Source organism: Lichenostomus cassidix, chromosome Z, assembly GCF_008360975.1.
Source record: "Lichenostomus cassidix isolate B80296 chromosome Z, HeHo_3.0, whole genome shotgun sequence".
NCBI classification, from domain to species: domain Eukaryota; kingdom Metazoa; phylum Chordata; class Aves; order Passeriformes; family Meliphagidae; genus Lichenostomus; species Lichenostomus cassidix.
Window position 1 is genome coordinate 18,962,690 of NC_139511.1, and position 21,041 is coordinate 18,983,730.

General features: G+C 39.2%; 1 protein-coding gene across 3 annotated transcripts in view; it reads left to right on the forward strand.

Moving 5' to 3' along the window:
* The first annotated feature begins 2,465 nt into the window (after positions 1-2,465).
* Positions 2,466-21,041, forward strand: part of DMXL1 (Dmx like 1) — a 75,452-nt gene continuing 56,876 nt past the window's right edge. For all 3 annotated transcript variants that reach the window (XM_085043014.1, XM_085043013.1, XM_085043016.1), the window contains exons 1-5: positions 2,466-2,596; positions 12,509-12,634; positions 16,335-16,412; positions 18,465-18,543; positions 19,067-19,199. In XM_085043014.1, coding sequence (XP_084899140.1) covers positions 2,510-2,596; positions 12,509-12,634; positions 16,335-16,412; positions 18,465-18,543; positions 19,067-19,199 — 503 coding nt within the window. In that variant the 5' untranslated portion in view covers positions 2,466-2,509. The remainder of the gene's footprint in view (positions 2,597-12,508; positions 12,635-16,334; positions 16,413-18,464; positions 18,544-19,066; positions 19,200-21,041) is intronic.

Genomic DNA, 21,041 nt, shown 5'->3' on the forward strand with positions numbered 1-21,041 from the left:
GGTCTGAGTGAGCATAGCCATTAGCAATTGTGAATGACAAGAGTCATGAGCTTGTGAGAACTGCAGCTCCAGAAAGACTAATTTTTCTTCAAAAGATTTACTGAGGTTAGAGGGAAAAACAAAGAAAAGGAGTTTATGATGGTACTTGATAATCCTAACTGTATAAATACACCTTTAACTGTATTGAATTTTTTTTTAAATGCCAATGTCCTACAGTGCATTCACTTTGATATTATAATAAAAGGTACAATATATAATTTGTCTGCAGCTCAGACAATTTAGAGATATTGCAGAATTGAGAAGGGACATCAGTCAAACCAGGACATGTGGCTAGTGGCTGTCCTTGCCATTCCCCAGGCGGAGAAGTGGAAGAGGCACAGCAGCAGTGCCAGGGATCATCAGTGAGGTGAGGTGTGAAAGCTCCTGCGCTACTGGGCACTGCTGGCAGCAAATATGGGAGAGGGAAAGTAGTGCCCCATTCCTGTGGGGATGGGAGCCAGGATATGGATTTATATGCCTGACAGGTCACTGCATAGACTCTCACTCTATCCACAGTGGACACAAGTTAATGACCTTTCCTTTATGAAGTAAGCCAAACATACTAATCTGAGTAGCCACAAAGGTCAAACCCACTTAGAAAGGAAATGAGAAGTTCTGTATTTTCTTAGCGTATCAGCATGTTAGGGTGTTCCAGTTATAAAATGTCATACTGTGTTGCAAATAGATACAGATTAAAAAGCAGTTGTCAAGTGCAGAGTGAAACCCTTTATTATTTTTGTTGGTGTCCTGAGTTCCCCCTCCTTCCTGAATTCTTCACCCTCCTCAGACAGGGGTCTGGGATTGCCATCTGCTGTCAGCCTGCTCTTTCTTTTGTTATATTGCAAATCCTATATGTTTTCAGTCCTATGGATTGAATAAGGCTTGAGGAACCAATACAGATCTGTAGCACCTCTGACCTCTTCTGTCCAGTATATTCCAGATCAGTCCTTGTAGGAAGAAGTCCCAGGCTTCTTGCAAACAAAGTTGGAGCAGTTAATAGTGAGCCCTGAAGTAGCTGGTTGTGCCGAAAATTGCAAATGAGGGCCTCTTACTGTTTTTAGTCATAATTCACTTTCTTACCTAGAACCCAATGAACAGAATTTTTATTACCTTAAAAATTCACTAAGGTTGATTTTTGAGATTCTGCAGCTGGCAGAAGAATAAGATAATTTATCAGTGATCAGCAATCCCAGCAAGAGTAAGATCGCTATTCATTGATAGGATAACTTGATAAGGTTTTTTATCTTTTGCCAGACAAAAGTGGTTAAGGTTATAGGAGTTTATAACTTTCTTTGGAGAATCATCTATATACACAGAGTGCCAAAGCAGATGGATTTTTTTCTCATAGCAGTAGACTTTAAAAATAAGAGAAATCTTTCTTTAATATGCATGAATTATCAGCAGCAAATTGTGTTATGGTGACATGCTTGTCAATATGCTTTTCAAAGGATGTGAGGCTTATATTTACTAAAATGATGTGTAAAACACCATGCCCAAAAGCGTATGAGATTGACCTTGCTTATGCAAAGACTGGAAAAGTAAGCATTGTCATCTACAGATACATAGTATCACCATATAAGTATCCTGGGAAATCGTACACAAAGTTATGCCTAGCAGCGTGAAATTATTTTAAATTTGCATTATTTCTTGGAAGAGCTTACTGGGCAGAGAGAGGCTCTAATATTTGATATAGGGATAATGTAATAATAAAAACTGATGTGGGACCAGCAGTTTACAAGAGAAAACACTTGCAATGCCAAAATTCCTAAGAGAAATTTATGGAAGACTAAAAGAGACACCTCATCTTTCGGTGCATTTGGTGGTGAAGAGTCGCTGAAATGGTGCTGCCCTGGTAGGACAGGTCCGAAGAGTGTCCCTCCCGCCCTCCGGCCAGCACTGCCTGCTGAGCTGGGGCCTGGCCGGCCTGCACTAACCCCCTCATGAGCTGCAGCGCCTGTCCCAGAAGGCTCCCATTTCCCCTCATTCTGTGAGGACGGTGAAAAGCCCTGCTGCCCACAGGCAATCTGATATCCAGGCAAAAATGCCTGGGGGCCCCAAGGCTCCCGTTCCCACGTGCTTCCTCCTGTCACTGCGCGGTGGGAGGGCTGCGGCGGAGCCCCTGCCTGTGAGACTGGGGCTGGGAGGCGATGCGCTTGGGTTAACCGCCGGCGGCCCCGGCAGGCGGGAGGCGCAGCGGCTCCGCAGCTTTCGAGGCCGCTCCGTCACTCACCGCCCGGCTCCGGCGCGGCGGCAGCGTTTTCCAGCGTTATTTTGACAGGAAAGTCAGGTTATTTCAACAGGAAAGTCGAGTTCCCCACGGCGCGGCCGGAGCCCTCAGCCCGCCCCAGGGCCGGCGGCCGATCCGGGCCGGGCATGCGCGGCGCCCGCTCCGCCCCCGGGAAGCACCGCCTCCGCCGCCGCCGGGCGCGGGGGGACAAGCGGCGGTGGCCGAGCGGCCGCGCCCTCCGCCATGAACCTGCACCAGGTGCTGACGGGCGCCGTGAACCCCGGGGACAGCTGCTTCTCCGTGGGCAGCCTGCGCGACCAGCCCTTCACGGTGAGCGTCCCCCGCCGCGGCCGCGGCGCCTCCGCAGGGCCCGGCGCCCAAAGCGGCTGCGTCAGGCACGGCGGCCGCGGGCGGCCCCGGGCTCGGGGCTCGCCCCGGTAGCGCCGTCCGGCGGCGGCGGCTCCGCCCGAGGGGCCCGCGGGTGCCCGGCCCGGCGGGGGCGGCGACGCGCAAAAGTTGTCCGTAGCGGCGGCCGCGGTGCCCGGGCGGCCCCGGCAGGGCGCGGGGCGGCGGGGCGGCGGGCACGTGCCGGAGCGGGTCCGAGAGCGCGGGGACATGGTGGCCGTGATAAAAGGTTACATAAACCGCGGCCGGGACGCGCGGCTCGCTCTGGAACGGAGTTTAGCGCTGCCTCGCAGCCTGGAAGGTGGTTGAAATGCTCTCTGGGCACAGCTGAGGGAGACCTTGGAATACTCGTCCCTGGTGTTGCTGAGGTTTTCAGAGCTTGTTAGAACTCCCTGTCGGTGTTTGTTCTTAGAGTGGAGAGAAGACACTTGAGTGCGTTGTAAAGGCCAGAGTCTTCATTATTAGCGTGCATTTTCCTTCCTTTGGCTATTGTTTTGTAAACAGACTTGTGTTGTGCTCCTCTTCCCACCCTCCCTCCGCGTGGGGCTGCAGAGGAATGAAATCAGACGTAGCGAAGTTTCTCAGGGCACCGCTCTGGGGTATTTTTAACCTTCCCTTTTATAGCTGCCCCCTGCTTCGGCATGGTGCTTCCCAGTATGATGGGGAACGATGGGTGAAAATGCAGGAATGAAAACTTGTTTGCTGTCCCATCTGGCGTGCGCAGTTAAATTCGTCCGGCTACTTGCAGCTTCGCTGTGGGGCAGTGGAGCAAAGAGCTGCTTCCTCGGGGTTAGGCTGGCTCTGTGGAGTCTGTTTGCAGCGCCCAGAAATGTCCTTGCTTCCGATAAATGAGTTCATGTTGGAATATTTCTTAAACTACAGCAATTGGGAGTTCAGATACCAAATTGTGCCAAACTCTCTAATTTTATATACCCAGCAATGTCAAAGACCCACCTGTGGTGGGAAGCCGTTTAGTAAGGGACAAGGAGGTTTGCTTTGCAGTGAAATGCTAGTAAGCTTTCAAAATATGTTCTCATAAGATTGCCATTTTGATGACATTCTATTTTTGAAGGAAATAATTCAAGTCATTCACGTAACTAGAATCACCTTCTACCTATTACAGCCGAACTTACGTAAAGTTTAGGAGGTCTCCAGTGGGGAGTAGGAATCTCTTATTGAGGAGAAAGGAATGATTGGGAAGTGTAGTTTTTGATATTCATTGCTGTGGTGTCTGTTCTGGAGGAGCTATTTTCATATAAGTATAGCGTAACAATGTTTCTTTGACATAAATGTAATAACAGTATTTCCAATAGCTGCATTCATCTTCCTTTCATTATCCTTTTCCCTGGAAGGTTATTAATGTATTTCTTTTCCTCAGATTTCAAACTGCTAACAGAAGTATCCTTGACTGCTTCAGGGCTGTTTTTGTTGTTGTTACTCATTCTGTAATGCTGTGTTAAGTTAATGAGATTGCTTGGAAGGATTAAGAAGTGAAAGGTACTGAAGCTAATTTCTGCTTTTTTGGCAATGATAGACTTAACCCTAAGAAAATCCAAGAAAAGAAATTTGACCATAGTTTTCCCCTGTCTGAAATTATGATATTAGCATTAATAAGTAGAAATACTGTTGTATTGTATTTTAGAAATGGAAAAGAAACCGAAAAACCAAGGATGTCAAACTTCTATGCTTCCAGGTTTTGTGGCTGAGAACTCATAGGAGTTGATATTTCAGGGTTGTGGACTGTACAGGAGGGGCAAGTTGTCTTTCTCCAACAGGAGAACTTGGTCTGTAGTATTTTTTTTTTTTTATATACATTATGCATCAGGATATTTTCTGATAGGTAGCACTCAATGTTTAAAGTGAAATGTTTTTAAAATATTACAGTTTTAAGTTAAAAATACCAAGATTCTTCTCTTTAACTCTGCAAAATTTGATCAAAATTAGTGTAAAACAGCCTGTATCCACTGACTTGTGTACACCTTTTAAAATACGTGTAGTTATGTTTTAAGGAGGTATTTTAGATATTTGTTCTAATGGGATGCAGGTTTGTTGTTCTGACCTTGTTTTTTTCAGGATGTGATGTGTAAAGTGGAGTGTGAGCTTCCTTGGAGAGAGCACTGATTTTAGCCCATCTTTTATTTATATATAGAAGGCTCATAAGCATCAAGATACTGTAAGAAACATCCTTCTCCACTGAGGGCAGGTGGTAGTAATGCCTGGCACACTAAATGAATGAGAACCTGGCCCTCACATTTTACCTGTTTATTCTTTGCGTCCTTTTCCTGATACTGGATTGTTTTATTTTCCTTGTACTTGTCCACAGTGAAAGAGATCCTTTGCTTTCTTTTGCTCATTTCAGGTCTGAAATATTTGGGTAAGAGTTTAAAAAGCTCATGGAGTTCATCACATCGGATTCCTCTGAACTAGTTATTACTGAAGTTGTATTTAAGTTATTGGGTAACCAGTACTGATGCACTTTTTTTTTTGCTTATTTAGTTCCGATTCTGTAAATTTTTTACAATAATTGCTTTTTTCCTTTGAAGTACCAGAGGGTAGGAGGGAAAAAAATCTCTGCGAGAAATAGCCATTTTACAAGTGCAAGTCCCAAGACTAATAATGAAAAATCACAAAAGAGCAATTATTTGTAGGGGTAAAAATATGTGAAAGAAGGATTACTTATGTGGATTATTTCAATGGAACCAAAATATGTCCTTGACAGATTTCCTCTGTGTGTGTGATTAAACTAATTCTGGACTTGAGACTTGCTCTGTACAATTGATAGAACTGTGAACTTGACATTTGAAGTTGAAAAGCACTTGGAAAATTTGGGGTGGGGTGGGGTTTGATAGCTTGGTAAAGACCACATTGAATTTTCTAAAGAATCTGAATTGCAATTAAAAGGGATTTTTAATTTTGCAAAGTTTTTTGACAAATAAAAGTTGGTTCTGTGACTCAATGGTACTGTTACTTATCTGTGTAGAAAATACTTAATATTTGTTCTTTGAACTCCATGGATATCTGTAGTCCAGAAAATTGAGTGATCATAAGAGTTAGTCAAGAAATTACGCTATTTACACCTCACCTGCTTCATGCTTGGGATTTAGTAAAGGAAAGGAAACCTTTTTGACACTTCATTTTTTTTATTTTTAAGAAGAATATTTCAGTTAAGCTACTCTGGACATAAGGAACTAATTGTTTCTTAACTGAATTAATCTTAAAAAAGTTATAAAATTTCTTTACACATCATTGAAAAATGCTGTTTCAGTGAGACATGATTCTAAGTGCATGGCAAATCAATTTGGTGCTTATATTTACTGCAATACAGTTGTAGTATAATAGTTCAAGTACTTTTGATAAATTAAAAAGTTGGGGTTTTTTTCCCAAGCATGATGAAAGATTATTTCTTAAAATTTAATTTAGCACCCTAATAGAAGAATTCAATTATTTTAAATAAGATATTGAAGTTGAATACTTAGACTACTGTAAGTACTGATGCAAAAGGGGGGGGATGGAGAGAGACCATACTAAAATAAAATAATTCCACAAGATAGCTTGAATCTTGGTTTTTGTGGTTCATGGTCACTGTTTTGATTTTGACTATTCTGTGTAAAGGGCAGAGAAATACAGCAATTATTATTGCAGTATCATAGATTTATTGCCTCATAGATTTATTTGTCTTTAATTTTTATCTTGCCTTTTAATGGAGTTCTGCCTTATCCTTCTAGTGTATGTTCATCCCATATGTTCTTGCATGTGTTTTTTATATATATGTGTATATATATATATATAAAACTGTATAAATATGCATGTGTGCACACACATTCTGCTGCATTTAGCCATGGGTAATAGCTGGCAATTTATGGTGGGTGTACTTGTGCCCTTCATGTAAGAGACCTAGGTTGAATAAAGTTTGCACAAGTTGTGCAAGGTAATGTGTCAGTCCTTAGGTAGCTGTAGCAGAAGCTATAGCAAAAACTTTATATGTCAGTACATAGAAGAAATATAGCAAGAAGGTTGAGTGTAAGGGAAATAATTATGTTAGAGGTGCTGTGCTTTGTCAGAGTCCAAGACATCTGGTCATTTGCTTTTCTTCTGTTGAGAGTAATTTCCAGTACCAGTCTTGAATTTTGAGTTGTGTATGTCGGGCTTTCAGTTTAGAAAGAAATCAGAATAGTTCATATGATTGCCTATACTATTTTCTGTTAAAACCCCATGCTTTTAAAGCACTGTTAAAGGCACAATATCTGTTTATGTCCTTCAAAGGAATACTAATTTAGAAATAAGAGCTGACATTGGATTAAAAGAATGGGCAGAATTTCTTTGAAAACCCAGTACTGCAATGCAAAATCACATTTCTTTTCACACGCCTGGAACACTTTTCACTCCCTACTTTTAGGCTTGCTTGCTATGTCAGCAGCAAGTGAGATCCATGGTCCTGCAGCTTGAACTAGTTCTATCTTGTTTATTTCTGTAACAGAAGAACAAAGCTTTGTTTAATAAACATTCCAAGTACATGATAATATCACGGTATCTGCTTGTCTTATTGTGCAAAGACAACTTTCTTGTAAATGTTCTAGGGCATTCTTAAGGTGAAAGACTTTTATGGCCTGCCAACTTCATCAGACTTAAAAACTTTGCTTCCTTCAGAAACTCATCTTAGGGCCTTTTATTACTATTACTATTATTATTATTATCATTATTATTAATAATAAATATTTAGGAATTCTTTCTTCATTCAACTTCATGGCAGCATTTTAAACTGCCTCTCCCTTCCTCTCTCTTCCAAGGGTCAAGTAATACAGGCGAGTGTACATAAATAATATGTAATATATATACATATGTATATATGCAAGAAACTCTTGTGCTGAAATCAATTCTTGACCTATGCTTAAGAGAAGACTGGAATTACCTTTTTTCACAGTTAATAGAGCTTATGAAATGCACACTTACTAGCTCCTGTTAAAATGAAGATGAATGACGTGAACTATTGTGGACAAGTCTCACAATAAAAATTAAATGAAGTGACTAGTATGCAGAATTCATTCTTGTTGTATCTGAGACACTGTTAGGGCATGGAAGGTATTTCTTACTCCTGAGTACAGTCTTCTGTTATACTGCACTAAAATACCTTGGCAGCAAATAAGAAAATCTTAGAGTAAAATTAGTCCACCAGTTAATTTTATGCACATTATTTAGAGAAATGTCTTGGTAAGATACTGCTGCTTAGGAACCTCATTTAGAGCTGGAGTCTGGGGTCTAGTGAGGGTGTAAGAGGATCTGACATCTCTGCACGGATACAGTCTCGTGGATGAGATACAGAGGGGACAGCAAAGAACCAAAGGAAGGACATCTTAGAAGGAGGGGAATACACAAGCTTCACTTCTAAAGTGTCTGGTCAGTGTGAGGAATAATGGGAACAGTAGGCAAAGTAAAAAGGGAGCCAGTTGCAGTTTTATTTTCCAGAAAACTTAGTCACCACCTTATTCAAATGATGCTTTTTTCCATTGCAATATGTAACTTCCCTACCCTCTGCATCCCTTTCCTTTTGTCTTTGAAATTGTGGTTCTTCTGCAGGCAAACATTAACTAAACATCAAAAATAACGTCCAAGTCATCATCCTTCTGCTTGGCTGTAGTTATATTTGGAAGCTCTTTGAAAAGGCATTTTTTTCCCTTTCTACCTCTTTGAGAGCAGATCAGCACTATGGGCTTAGGAGCGAGGCAGTGGTTCTGCAGCTTATGGGCACTGGGGAACCAGTGTGACCAAGTATGATCTAATCTGTCTGAATAGACTAATGTCTGAAGTAATTCTATTTTTTTCACCCAATACCAACTTTTTCAGGTAGTGTGGAGAAATACCAGAACATAAGGGTGGAATGATTATATTTTTCTTCTAAAACCAAGATTTTTCAGAGAGCACTCACCTCACCTCCACCTTCTTACAAGTGCACTTACAATTAGTTGTTAGAACTAAGAACTACTAGGATGAGAAGATACTCCCCAACTTTTTATCAGAAAGTTCATCCCCCGTTAGACAAACTTTTCTTTAAAAGTCATGGCTTATGAAGTTGGGCAAGAAATCATTATTAAACATAAAGTAATATCCTAGTTTAAACATAGCAGAAGAGAGGAGGAGGTATAGCTCTTGGTTCATATTCGTAACGGGGACATCTGCAGGAAACAGCAAATCTGGGATGCTTTCATACCTCTTTAAGCTACTCTTGTCAATCACAGCCCAGATTAGCAGAAGCTAGCCTGGGTTCTGAGCTTTGAGCAGCACAATATAAGAATGATATAAAGCTATTAGAGTGCATTGAAAAGAGACATTAAAGGTTGTGGAAGGAAAACTGTGTCAGCAGTCACAACCTGGCTACGGAGACTGAGGGGAGACCTCATAGCAACCTACATCTTCCTCATGAGGGAAAGTGGAGGGACAGGACTGATCTCTTCTCTCTGGTGACCAGTGACAGGACTCGAGGGAATGGCCTGAAGTTGTGCCAGGGCGAGTTTAGGTTCGATATTATGGAAAGGTTGTTCTCTCAGAGGATGATCGGGTGCTGAATAGGCTCCCAGGGAGCACAGCCTGACAGAGTTCAAGTATTTTGACACAGCTCTTGGGCACATAGTGTGATTCTTGGGGCTTCCTGTGTAGGGCCAGGAGTGGGACTCTGATGATGTTTGTGGGTCCCTTCCAACTCAGGATATTCAGTGATACCATTTTAAATCTTTTTCTCCTGATGCACTGATGAGTGTACCAGTTCCTCAAGTCTCCAGTGTAATGTTTGACAGCTACTGACAGAGTTCTTTCAGTGCAAAATGCCAAGTGGACTGAGGACTTAAAACTGATGCTATTGAGTTATTGAGCTCAATTTAATAATCATTAAAATGATTATTTTATGAATTTCATTCTTTCTGTTAATGATGTGTGTTACTTCATATGTTGGTCCTTGCTCACTATGATGGAAGTATAGAGGTTAATATGAGGTTTAACAAGACCAAGTGCAAGGTGTTGCATGTGAGTTGGGGCAATCCCCAGTGTCAATACAGGCTGGGGATGAAGGGATTGAAAGCAGCCCCAAGGAGAAGGATTTGGGGATGCTGGTGGATGAGAAGCTGTACATGACCCAGCCATGTGTACTGGCAGCCTAGAAAGCCAAATGTGCCCTGGGCTGCATCCAAAGCAGCGTGGGCTGCAGGGCGAGGGAGAGTTCTGCCCCTCTGCTCTGCTGTGGTGAGACCTAACCTGGAGCTCTGCATCCAGCTCTGGGGTCCCAGCACAGGAAGGACATGTTGGAGCGAGTCCAGAGGGGAGCCATGAATATAATTAGAGGGATAGAGCACCTCTCCTATGAGGAAAAGCTGAGAGAAGAAGTTCAGCCTGGAAAAGAGAGGGCTTAGGGATTACTATATTGTGGATTTTCAGTTCCTGAAGTGTGCCTACAAGATAGAAAGAGACTATTTACAAGAATAGAGAATGACAGGACAAGGACAGGACAAGGGGGAATGGCTTCAGACTGAGAGCAGGTTTAGATTAGATGTTTGAAATTCTTTACTGTGAGAGTAATGAGGCATTGGAATAGTTGTCCAGAGAAGCTGTGGATGCCTCATCCCTGGAAGTGTTCAAGCCCAGGTTGAATGCAGCTCTGAGCAATGTGGTCTAGTGAAAGATGTTTCCGCCCACTGCAAAGAAGTTGGAACAAGACAATCTTTAAGGTCCCTTCCAATCCAAGCCATTCTTTGTCTTCTATCTTGTGACTGTGGTGGTGTGACACTTGGTATTTCAGGCGTGCCTGTAAAGCTAGAGAACCAGATGGGAGAAGTATAGTAATTCTTTGAAGTGCTGATGAGGCCTAGAGAGGCATACACAGCAGGTGGGCTTCATACAGCCTTTGACACTTTAATCTTAAATGCATTTTTAATAAAACTATGTCTGTGTTTCTATGTTAACGTCTTTACAGTGAAGCTCTTCTTTTTGTTTGTGTTTCTTTTCCTTAAAACTGCCTCAATACAGAGCTCTAAATTCAGCAAAATGGCTTTGGGAAAAACTCTTGCTTGTGATTCTTCTGAATAACCTTTTTCTGGTGAACTGTGGACTTAACGGGTGAATCACCAGTTGAGATAGTTTTTAACTGAAGAAAAAACTGCTCTGTGATGATCAGGTCTGAAGTTCATGCAATCACAATATCAAAATAATTACTTCAACATTTGAACAAAAATTACTACTTAGTCTCCTCTTTTGGAATGTATTTCCAGTTAGATTGCTTTGGAACCTGCAGTTCAGTATGTCAGTTAGTAATAAATGCTGCTCTTTTGACAAGATGAATTACACTGCTTGAATGTCTTGAAGCTGAAGGGAGAGCTGGACAGGAAGGGGCTCAAAAACCTACCAGTAATAACTGATCATAAATAAATATATTGTTGTATTTAATCTGCAGAATTATAGTATTTTCAGTTGTGATGTGGTCCCTGGTGTTCTGCTGGTTGCAGTGTAATAACTGAACACTGGCTGCCAATGGTGATCACAGTTTTCTGGCTAAGACTCTTTTTTGAAGCATCACACAATCCTTTGTGGGGAAAAATGTGTTTAGACCAAAGTCTCTGTATTTTTTATTTTATTTATGTATTTTAAAATTTGTAATGGTATGGTAGTCTAGACAAGTCTTGGTAAAAGTACTCTTTCATGTAAAACACCTGAAAACACGGTCATCAGATTTGAAGTTTATATATCTAGCCTTCAGTTATTCTGCTTTTTTCAAGTCAACAGTTTTTATTTAATATATTATGAATTAGTAGATTTGGTGTTAAGGCATAATCCTTTTTGTCAGTGTATGGAAATCTTCCATCTTCAGTTTCTGTGTGACTGTTCTGCTCTTTTAGTCAGTTAAAATGGTATTTTTAACCCTTTTATCATTCCCTTGCTCTCCAACAGAACACTCTTGTTTGTGGTCCTAATTTTGTTGCAGTCTTTCTGACTAACATTTTAATAGGTGTGCATTCCTCATTCCAGGACTTTTATCCTGCTTTCTTACGCTAATTTGATGGTTCTGCTTACTGTTGTTTCCACAAGTTCTCCAGGGTTTAACCTTTTTCTCCATTTATATCTGTATTCAGTATCTTATAAAACTTCTAAGAAGATAGGAAGAAAGTTTGACTCAGACATTGAGACTCAATGAACTTGCTCTGGAAACATGTTGGATATATCAACATACTCAGTGACAGTATAAACTTGAGTGAATAGAATTAATGCAAGTAACAGGAGACTCAACAAGTCTGATAGGACAGTTTTGCTTTTGTATAACTAAGCTTCATTTTCTTACCCTTTTGAATTTTTCCTGTACAAAGTCCTTATTAAATGTTTTAGTAAAATTTTAGCTCCTCAATTCTATTTCTTCTTTTCAGAAATTTCAAAAATTAAGAGAAAAAATTTTAAAGTCTCTGTCTCCAGTCTAAGAAATATATTACCTTTTCCAACATCCCAACAACTTTGGTTTTTATGCATTACTTTTCTCCTAGATGTTTTTATATTTCCATGTTGGTTTTTTTTGCCTTTTCTATCATGAACCACTGTTTGCTTATTTCACAAGTCTTACGGTGCACTTGTAAGCATGGTGAGAGAGCAATTTGCCTCTTCTGTTGCTCAGTTTTAAATGGTAGACATCTGTATGATCTCTGCAAATACCTCTGTTCTTCTGATTGTATAGTGTTTGACATGGATAGGATGCATGGACTATACTTTTTCATACTTCACTGTTACACTGTAAGAAGACAAAGCTTTACGTTATTTTTGGGCTTTTTTTTGTTTTCTTTGGAGTGTTAATTATTTTTTTTTATACTTTAGGCATATGCATCAGGATGTGATATTGTGGTACTGGGCACTGACTTTGAAAGATTACAGATAATCCCTGGAGCAAAACATGGAAACATTCAAGTGGGATGTGTGGACTGTTCGATGCAACAGGGGAAGGTATGTAGAGCAGTGTTTCTGATAATGTTCCAACAATGTCACATTAAGTACCTTCTCAGGAATGTGGATAATTACAAGTTAAAGCAAATACACTAGAAAGAATAGTGAAATGACCAATTGCTTTCTGTCTTTACTTGTTTTGAGCAGCACAGTAAATGTGAAATAGCAACCATAGATATGATAGATAGTTGTAGAAGATAGGTAGGACTGCACAGAAGGCTGTGGATTCAGGGCTACATAGAGGACATGGCAAGCATTGGACTAAAAGGTGACTAAGTTGGAAGCAAAAGTAGTTTATTCACTGTGGCTGTGTACCACTGGGTATGTCATGGACATGCTTTGACATGTTAGTGCCTGGCAGGAGGTGAGTGCTTCCGCAAGAATCACTTTCAGATCATCTAGAAACATGTCATCTGTTTCAAGTAGTGCATGAAGCCTCTCTTGGACAGGGTTTACTTTCTTGAATTCTTAGCTTTTGTTTTTTGTCTGTAGGTCCGCATCAGAGATGTTGTATTTCAGGCAAAATTGGGCTTTAAGTAATTTTAACAGTGCTTTTTCTTAATTTTTCTGTCAGAGTGAAAAAGAAATAACTAAGTAATCATCCATTGGGATATCACAGTCAGAATAAATTACTGACCAATTCAGCAGGAGCTATGTCTGAATAAATATTTGCTCATATAAGAGAGATTTTGTACCTTTTTTGTTTCTTTAAGCCTGTCCTTGTGGGCAGATATTGTCAGCTTTCTGCACATTATGACAAGCCTTATGAGTTGATGAGCACTTTGGTTACGTTCTGGTGCCCATCTTGAGGCAAGACCTCCGATGGAAACCAGTTTGTGCTTACATGTGAACTCTGCTGATGAAACCCCAGCCACTCCCTGTTTCAGCTTTTTAGAGTTTGAGTGATAAACTCTTGCAGTGGTGGTGAAGGAACACAAAAGCAAATGAGGAAATATTCTTCTCTGTGTCTCTGGCACCTGGATAGAAATCTACCTGGATTTCTCTGCTCGGCTGCTGTTAACTAGAAGTTGTTTTTTGAATTTACTGAGCATTATTTCTGTAAAATTGCAAGGTCATCTTGACTGCATGATACCAATTCTGACATGACAAATTGTCCTTGAATTGTAAATTAACACGTGTGAACATATCACACTGTAAGGCTTACTAAGCTTCAGAATTTCTTAATTTCTTAAGTAGACCTGTGAGGTAATTTTGAGTCTGCAAGTTGGTATTGTTTGCTATCAGGAAACTGGATGTGTTTGCAGAGTGCTGAAGTACTAAGCAGTGAATGGCTAGGAATTTGCTTATTGACCAGACTGATCAATGCATTTCCAGGTCGTTCTTGAAAGGATGAAATTTTTTCTTAGACCTTCTTAATCAGTACTGACACACAGATTCAGTGTGTCAAGTAAAGTTTGTCAAGCAAAGGTTTGTCAAGCAAAGTATTGTACAATCTCAGCGCTCTCCATGTGTCTTCATAGGAGAAGTACTCCAGCTTTGACCATTTTTGTGTCCCTTCTTTGGCCCCAACATGTCCTTGTCTTCATGGTAACACTGGATGTGGTACTCCAGGTGGTGTCTCATTAGGGCAGGGAAAATCACCCCAGTCACCCTACTGGCGACCCTTCTTTTGAAGCAGTCCAGGACAGGGCTGGCTCTCTGGACTACAAACATCTGCTGCCAGCTCATGAGCAGTTTTTTGTTCACCAGTACCTCTGAATCCATGTCCACAGGGCTGCTCTCATTCTGTTAATTTCCCTAGTCTGTATTGATAGTCAGTATTGATTTGCCTGACCCAGGTGCAGGACCTTGCCCTTGGCCTTGTCAAAGTAGATATGTTCACACGATCCCACCTCTCCAGCCTGGCAAGGTCCCTCTGGATGGCATCTCTTCCCTCCAGCATGTCACCTGCCCCACACAGCCTGATATTTTCAGGGAATTTGCTGAGGGTGCTTGCAATCCCATTGTCTCTGTCATTAGGAATGACTGTAGTGCCCTCCAACTGAGTAAGGCGACCCTGTGCATCAGATTTCTAATAGCACAGTTTGGGACTACCACAGACATTTGTTTGATGTCTGGATGATTACTGTGGTCGTTTGGGGAATTCTTCAACACAGTAATTGCCATTATTGTTTTTGGCCGCGTGCAGCTCAGTGAGAACGAGGATTGAGTGGCTGTATCATTGTGGAAGCTTGTGGAAAATTTCAGGGGGTAGCACTTGCTCTGGACACTACAACCTGAGCGTTTTGGAATGCTAATCTTAGTTTGTCTTTGAAACCCTCTGAACAAAATATGGAAAATAAATTAATACTGATTAATTAATGATTATTAATAAGAAGTTGATCAGTTTAAGTTTATATAAGCTTTTTGCTCTTGGGGGTGGAATTATTAGAGAATGTAACAGTAAGTGAGGTAGTTAGAGAATTAGAGAGGGCAAATGCTAGTCTGAGATGCAAAATGCCTGAAGAAACTTTTTCCTTGCAAATGTGACAAAATTATTCTTGGCATTTTTGGGTCAGGCTGATGTTTAGGTTGTTAGGATAGAAATTTATTTAACTATCTGTTCTAATGTAAAGGGTTTCTCTTAAAGCTACGGATGTGTGGATTTTAGGATCTATATGAATCTCTATATGTTTGTATAGATCTTAGGTATGATGGTTTAGTTTTCAGGTGTTTTTTTCAAGATTTTGTGGTTGATACTGGAATCAAAATATATATTGTAAAGTGAATCTACTGGAATCAAAATGAATATTGTAATGTGAATCTAATTTTATTATTGTTAAAGGAAAACCATAAATATCTTCTAAGTCAGAATTTTACAGAAATGGAGGTTGATTATTACAGCACATCATATCTGTGGATGTTCTCCTTTTAACAACAGCCATCACATCAGAATGCAGGATGTCCATTATGCATGACCTATGCAAACTCCTTAATTCTTGTAAATCTGTAATTCAGAATACTTTTTGGCAACATTGCCGTATGACAGTTCTCTCAGGCTCTCTGCCTGAGGTCTTTAACATACATTTGGGTTGTTTTGGCTCTTCCTAGCAAGTCTTTTAGATCTGCTTTTAGATAGATATCTTGAGATCAAAGACTATTAATTTTGTCTTAATGCAAGTTTGAGGTGGATGATAGCCTGTGATAGGACTTTCAAACACTGACTAAAACTGATCATATTGCAACTCTTTTTGAACTGTTTTATGTTAACCTTTAGCAGTAGCTTAATTTGGGGTTTTTTGCATTGGGTGTTTTGATTGCATAGTTTGTGTCTTTTGAGCTAACTTTTTAAAAGGTAGTCTGTTCTAATGCAAGGGAAGTGCACAAAAGTATTCTGAGCCTTTATTGGCTCCATGTCTGGGAATGTGAACATGCAGACTGTTTTGAGTGTTTACCTAATTTAATATGGAAATAGTATTTCTAATAATCTGACTAATAGAAAAAGGTACTTGTCCAGCTATACTCTGTTGTTTATCATAATTAATGAGTAAATAAAGGATTGTATTTTTATTATTGACAACACTAGCTTCATGATTTTTGGTAGATGTAATTTTTCTGTTATCAAAAGGAAATATGGATGTGAGCTTCGAATTTATCTGCAGGCAGGGTTAAAAGTAAAATCAACCATTTGTATTTTATTCTTGTTTGTTCAATAGCTTGTTTCTTCTGTGCGTATTTATATACATATATATTACTTCAGATTGCAGCTTCTTACGGAAAGCTGATTTGTATCTTTGAGCCAGTTAGCCTCTTGAAGCAGAACAGCAGTCATCATAATGTAAGTATTTAATCACTCCCTAATTTATTTGAGCAGTTACAAAGCCTGACTCATTTTACTGGTTTGCTTTGAAGTTGGGGATTTTTTTGGTGTCTTCTTTTATTGATGGAATAAAGTTGAGACATGAGGTGGTCCTTGGGAATTGAAAATGGTGGGATAAGGCCTGTAATTTGAAATAGTTTTAGGAAAGATAGGTTTTACTAAAATGCTTCATATTACTTATGTAACCCTGCAGTTCATAACCAAAATATTCCAGAATCCAAAAAGAGTTACGCAACCCCATTCTGCTAAGAGTGTAGCCATTAAAATAGGAATTCCTTTTTTGAACCATCCTGTGTAGCTTTTATGTTGTAATGTGTTTTACAGTTCTTGCTTTAACTTTTGCTTATGAAATTGCATGCTCTTGGTTGAATTTTAATAGTTTCAGAAATCTATGGCTTTTTTAGACTATCTGACTGAATAATTATACTTCAGTGTTATAATGGTGAATAAGAACAAAATTTATTCTCTTGGGGCTTATTTTTGGTGGCAGTGGTTTAGTGATTAACATCCAGAATCTTAATTTCTGAATAATAGTGCAATTTATGGCAAGTTACTTAACCATGCTTCTTACATGAGGAGGAATATGACTATAATTAGAAGCATTAGACTCTAATTAAAGTCAGTTTGATGATACAAGAACTTTGACAGCAATTACTGAATGAGCTTCTGTCTGCCTCTTCAGGGGTTTGGTCTCCATTTGTGTTAGCAAATTGTTTATATGGCCATCTAGTTGATTGCCCTCTTTGTTCTATCCAGCTCAGTCATAAGATTCTTGGTGTACCTGTAAACTTACGGTATATTATATGTTAGTTAAATAGGTGAAAATTAATATCTGTGTAATGATTTACATCACTGAAAAGCAGTGAAATAAAATTATGGTAAGATGTGAGTTTTTACGCTTCTATGAACACTTTGGAAATACTGCTCTTGTTTTTTGGTCCATCCACCTAATTTTTGAATCCATCCTGAGTGTTTTTCTGTGCTGGTAAGCATGAAACTTCAAAGTTGGAGTCGTAACTGTAAGCAGTACAGGAAACCCTCACCAGACATGATTTGTTTTCAGATGTTTATAGTTGAAGAAATGTTCTGTTACTTCATTCTTTCAATTAACTTTTATACAATAATTTCCAGCATATTCAAAGTTATTGTGAGATTGTCTCTGTATTCCATTTACTAGAATGTCCAGGGTTTAAAAAAGCCCAAACAAACCAGCTTCATTCATACTTTTTTTACATCCTTATCTGTAGCGGCTTTTTACTGTTTTCTGCCAATTTTCTGAAAGACTGACTTGTCATATTTTAACTTCACATCTATTTAGTGTGATATTTTTAGTGGGATATTTTGGGGTGAGGAATGATTAGTTTTAAAAAAAAGTTTGCGAATTAAGAGAGAAACCTGTTGGCTCCTATTATTATTTCCAGAAACGTTTTCAGTTTCTTCTACAATTCAAAGCATCAGGACCTTTGTGGTTGATTATGGAAAGGGACAAGATAAATATTTTGTGAACCTAATGTTCAATTTGTTTTAGAAAGTGAAGCAGTGATGCAAAAACTAATGACTGTCCTGTTGTATAGTAAAAAAAAAAATGGCAGAGGGGAAGTATTCTGTGTGTTACCTTCACCTTTCTGAACTCCTCTAATTCAGCAGTGGTATGGATATCAAACACCAAGTGCATTTAATTTGTGTCATTTTTGTTATCTTTTCTTTGTTCCAAAAATAAAATATTACTTCCCCTTAAAAAAATCTCAGATTCCAGTGGTGATTTTATATACTGAACTTTTTCAATCTGAATTTTTAAAATAAGAAGTTAGAAACCTCTGTAAGTATGGTCATCGTAGTGAAAAGCTATTTTTTTTAACATCTCAGTGAATCAATTTTTGTCAGATAAGCAGTAAATTGTTTTAAACATCTTCATAAAATTTGGAAGTGAAGACACACTATTTCTATTTTAAAAAGGGGAAGGAAACAAAGTGTTTTCATGCTAATGTTTGTAAATACTTAAAATTTCAGATGTTACATTATCAGTGGCAGAAGAATGCTCAAATCTCACTGGAAGCCATAGCACATAATCTAACATGGGATCCCACAGGTATGAATTGATTAAAAGAAACACCTGTCTATTTGATACCACAACTAATTCTTTAATTTAAATTTTGTCATTCTTTATGGACAAGGTAAAGGTTTTTGTTTTGTCCTAGCATCATAGAGAACACCAGAGTGGAGTGAAATTTACCTTTTGTCACTTACTGCAGGAGAACTAACATATTAAGTACATTTGTTTGGTCTGACTTGATTATTCTAATCTGAACAGGTAAGAAAATATGGCTTAAATGGTAAATATTTGTTGAGAAGGAGGAATGTCTAGAGTAGATCTAGGCATTTCTTTTAGAGTAACTAAAATTTGATAAATTTTCACAGTCTGAACTGTAGATCTTCAAATCTACCCAAAAAATCTAGAAAAGGTGTATGTTTTTTTTGCAGTTTCAGCTTTGCCAGATGTTTTTTTTTGCAGTTTCAGCTTTGCAGAACTCTTTTTTTTTTCCCTTCTCTTTACAAAAGTCTGTATTTTGCTGTTTGTTTTATAGTTAGATTTTCATAAATATTTGTTTTAGGTACTCGTCTTCTGACTGGTTCCAATTGTCTTCAGCTTTGGTCCAATGTTCCTTTGGAAAACCCTACTGACAATGACAGTGCTGAAAGAACAGATGTTGGGCTTGGAGAGTGGAGATGTATCTGGCAATGCAAGTAAGACTGAAGACAAGTAATTCCCTTTTCCTTACTGATGAATTTCCTTCATGCCTTTGAGATTAAATGCTTATTGCAGTTGAGTGAAATCCTATTGTGTAACATAACAAATATGTTATTTGATAAATATTACTGGTGTGAGATAAACTTTGAATCATATTTCCCTTGATTGTGTGACATTCTTTCTTTTTACAAGATCAGTTGCAATGGGTTTAGGGCAATTCTTTGGTTATACAGAACACTAGTAAAATACTAAGGGAAGGCTACTATTGAAGCTGTCCCAATAGGCACTCTTCCTTGTACAAGAAGTAAGGTGAAAGCTGGGTAATTGAAAATTATTGTGCTTGCAGGACTGGTTAAAATAAACTTCTTCTGTGTTTAGTGTACTGCATCATTCTTTCCTTCTCACACATTCCCCCCTCTTTCACACACCTCTTACTTTTTCTGGGTTTGTTCTGGGTATTTGGAACAGTCATGCCAAGTCATACATTCTCTTTTTCTGCATCTCAGAATGCTCCTCTTGTATTCATGTTGATTTTAATATTTGCATCTGTGTACTCTATGTTCAGAAGAGTTTTAGTTTAGCACTTAAGTTTATAAGACAATTTAAATCACTGTCCTTCATGCCATAGGCTGACCTTTCTAATACAGTGGGTGCATTGTTCACTTGGGAGCAAGATACCGTATGGGCATCTCCCAGAATTTTCCCAAAGTGGCTGACTGGGCAGACCCACCTGAAGTTTTTCTTCATGAAGTATTTAGCACTCTAGTAGGTAGTTCTCTGGATGTACCAGAAAAACATCCTTTTTGTAATCCTTCGGTTGTTCCTTTTTTTCTGTACTTGGACTTTTATCAATGATGTGCTTAAAAACCCAAGATTGTCCAAATGACAACTGAAAAATTTTTCTTTCCATATGATAAACTTTCTGTACCAGAAGTTGAAGACTTACTCCATTTTTTGAGCCATCTTTGGGTATTCATCTCTCAGCCTAGTTAGAGAAGTCAGCCCATAGGCCTATTGCCATAGAGTATGGCTTTAGAGTCAGGGTTCTGGTGACAGCAGTCAAGATCGTACAGATGGTGCTTTTCCTCTGTCGTTTCTCTAACAGGTTTTGCATTTGTATCATTTATGAAGACTTACAGCAGTCTTCTCAACTCTCCTTCTGTTTTCATCTTTTAAACTCTTTTTGTCAGAGACAGAGCTGCGTGTTTTATTTTTCGAATAAGTAGGTCCTAGGAAGGTGTTGCTGTTGAGCAGCTAGCAGAGTAATGAAGGCACTAGTTTTCAGTGGCAAGAAGGAATGACTTTTATTGTTTTGATTTCATCACATATATAGAGTTTTCAAAAGTCACCCAGATTGGTTAGTCAGAAGCTTTCCCTCAGGCCTGATTGGCCAGGCCTGCACTGTCTAAGTTCTGGGACACTGTTCCAATAACATCCAAACTTTATCTTTATTTATAAAACACAAGAAGAATTCTCGTGGGAAAAACCTGTGCTAGCCACAGGAAGGGGTCATGCTTTTTTTCTACACCTTTTATGCCTGTATGTCATCTGGAATTTGTACTGCAATTAGAATAGGTTTTTCTTGCAGAGAAGTCTGCAAGAAAGTGATTTTGCAGTACTAGCCTTTGCCAGAATAGTTTTTAGTGCCTGAAGGAATATTTTCGTATTTGCCCCAGGAGGAAAATTTTGCTTCCACTGGGGTGGACGTCTTTGATACACAGCTCTTGTAATTGCCTTGTTCTTGCTATTGCACACACTAAATGCAACATGCTTTTGTTGGGCTAATTTAATCCCTCTTGAAAGTCAGGTCTCAACTACTTGGTACACATGTATTAAAT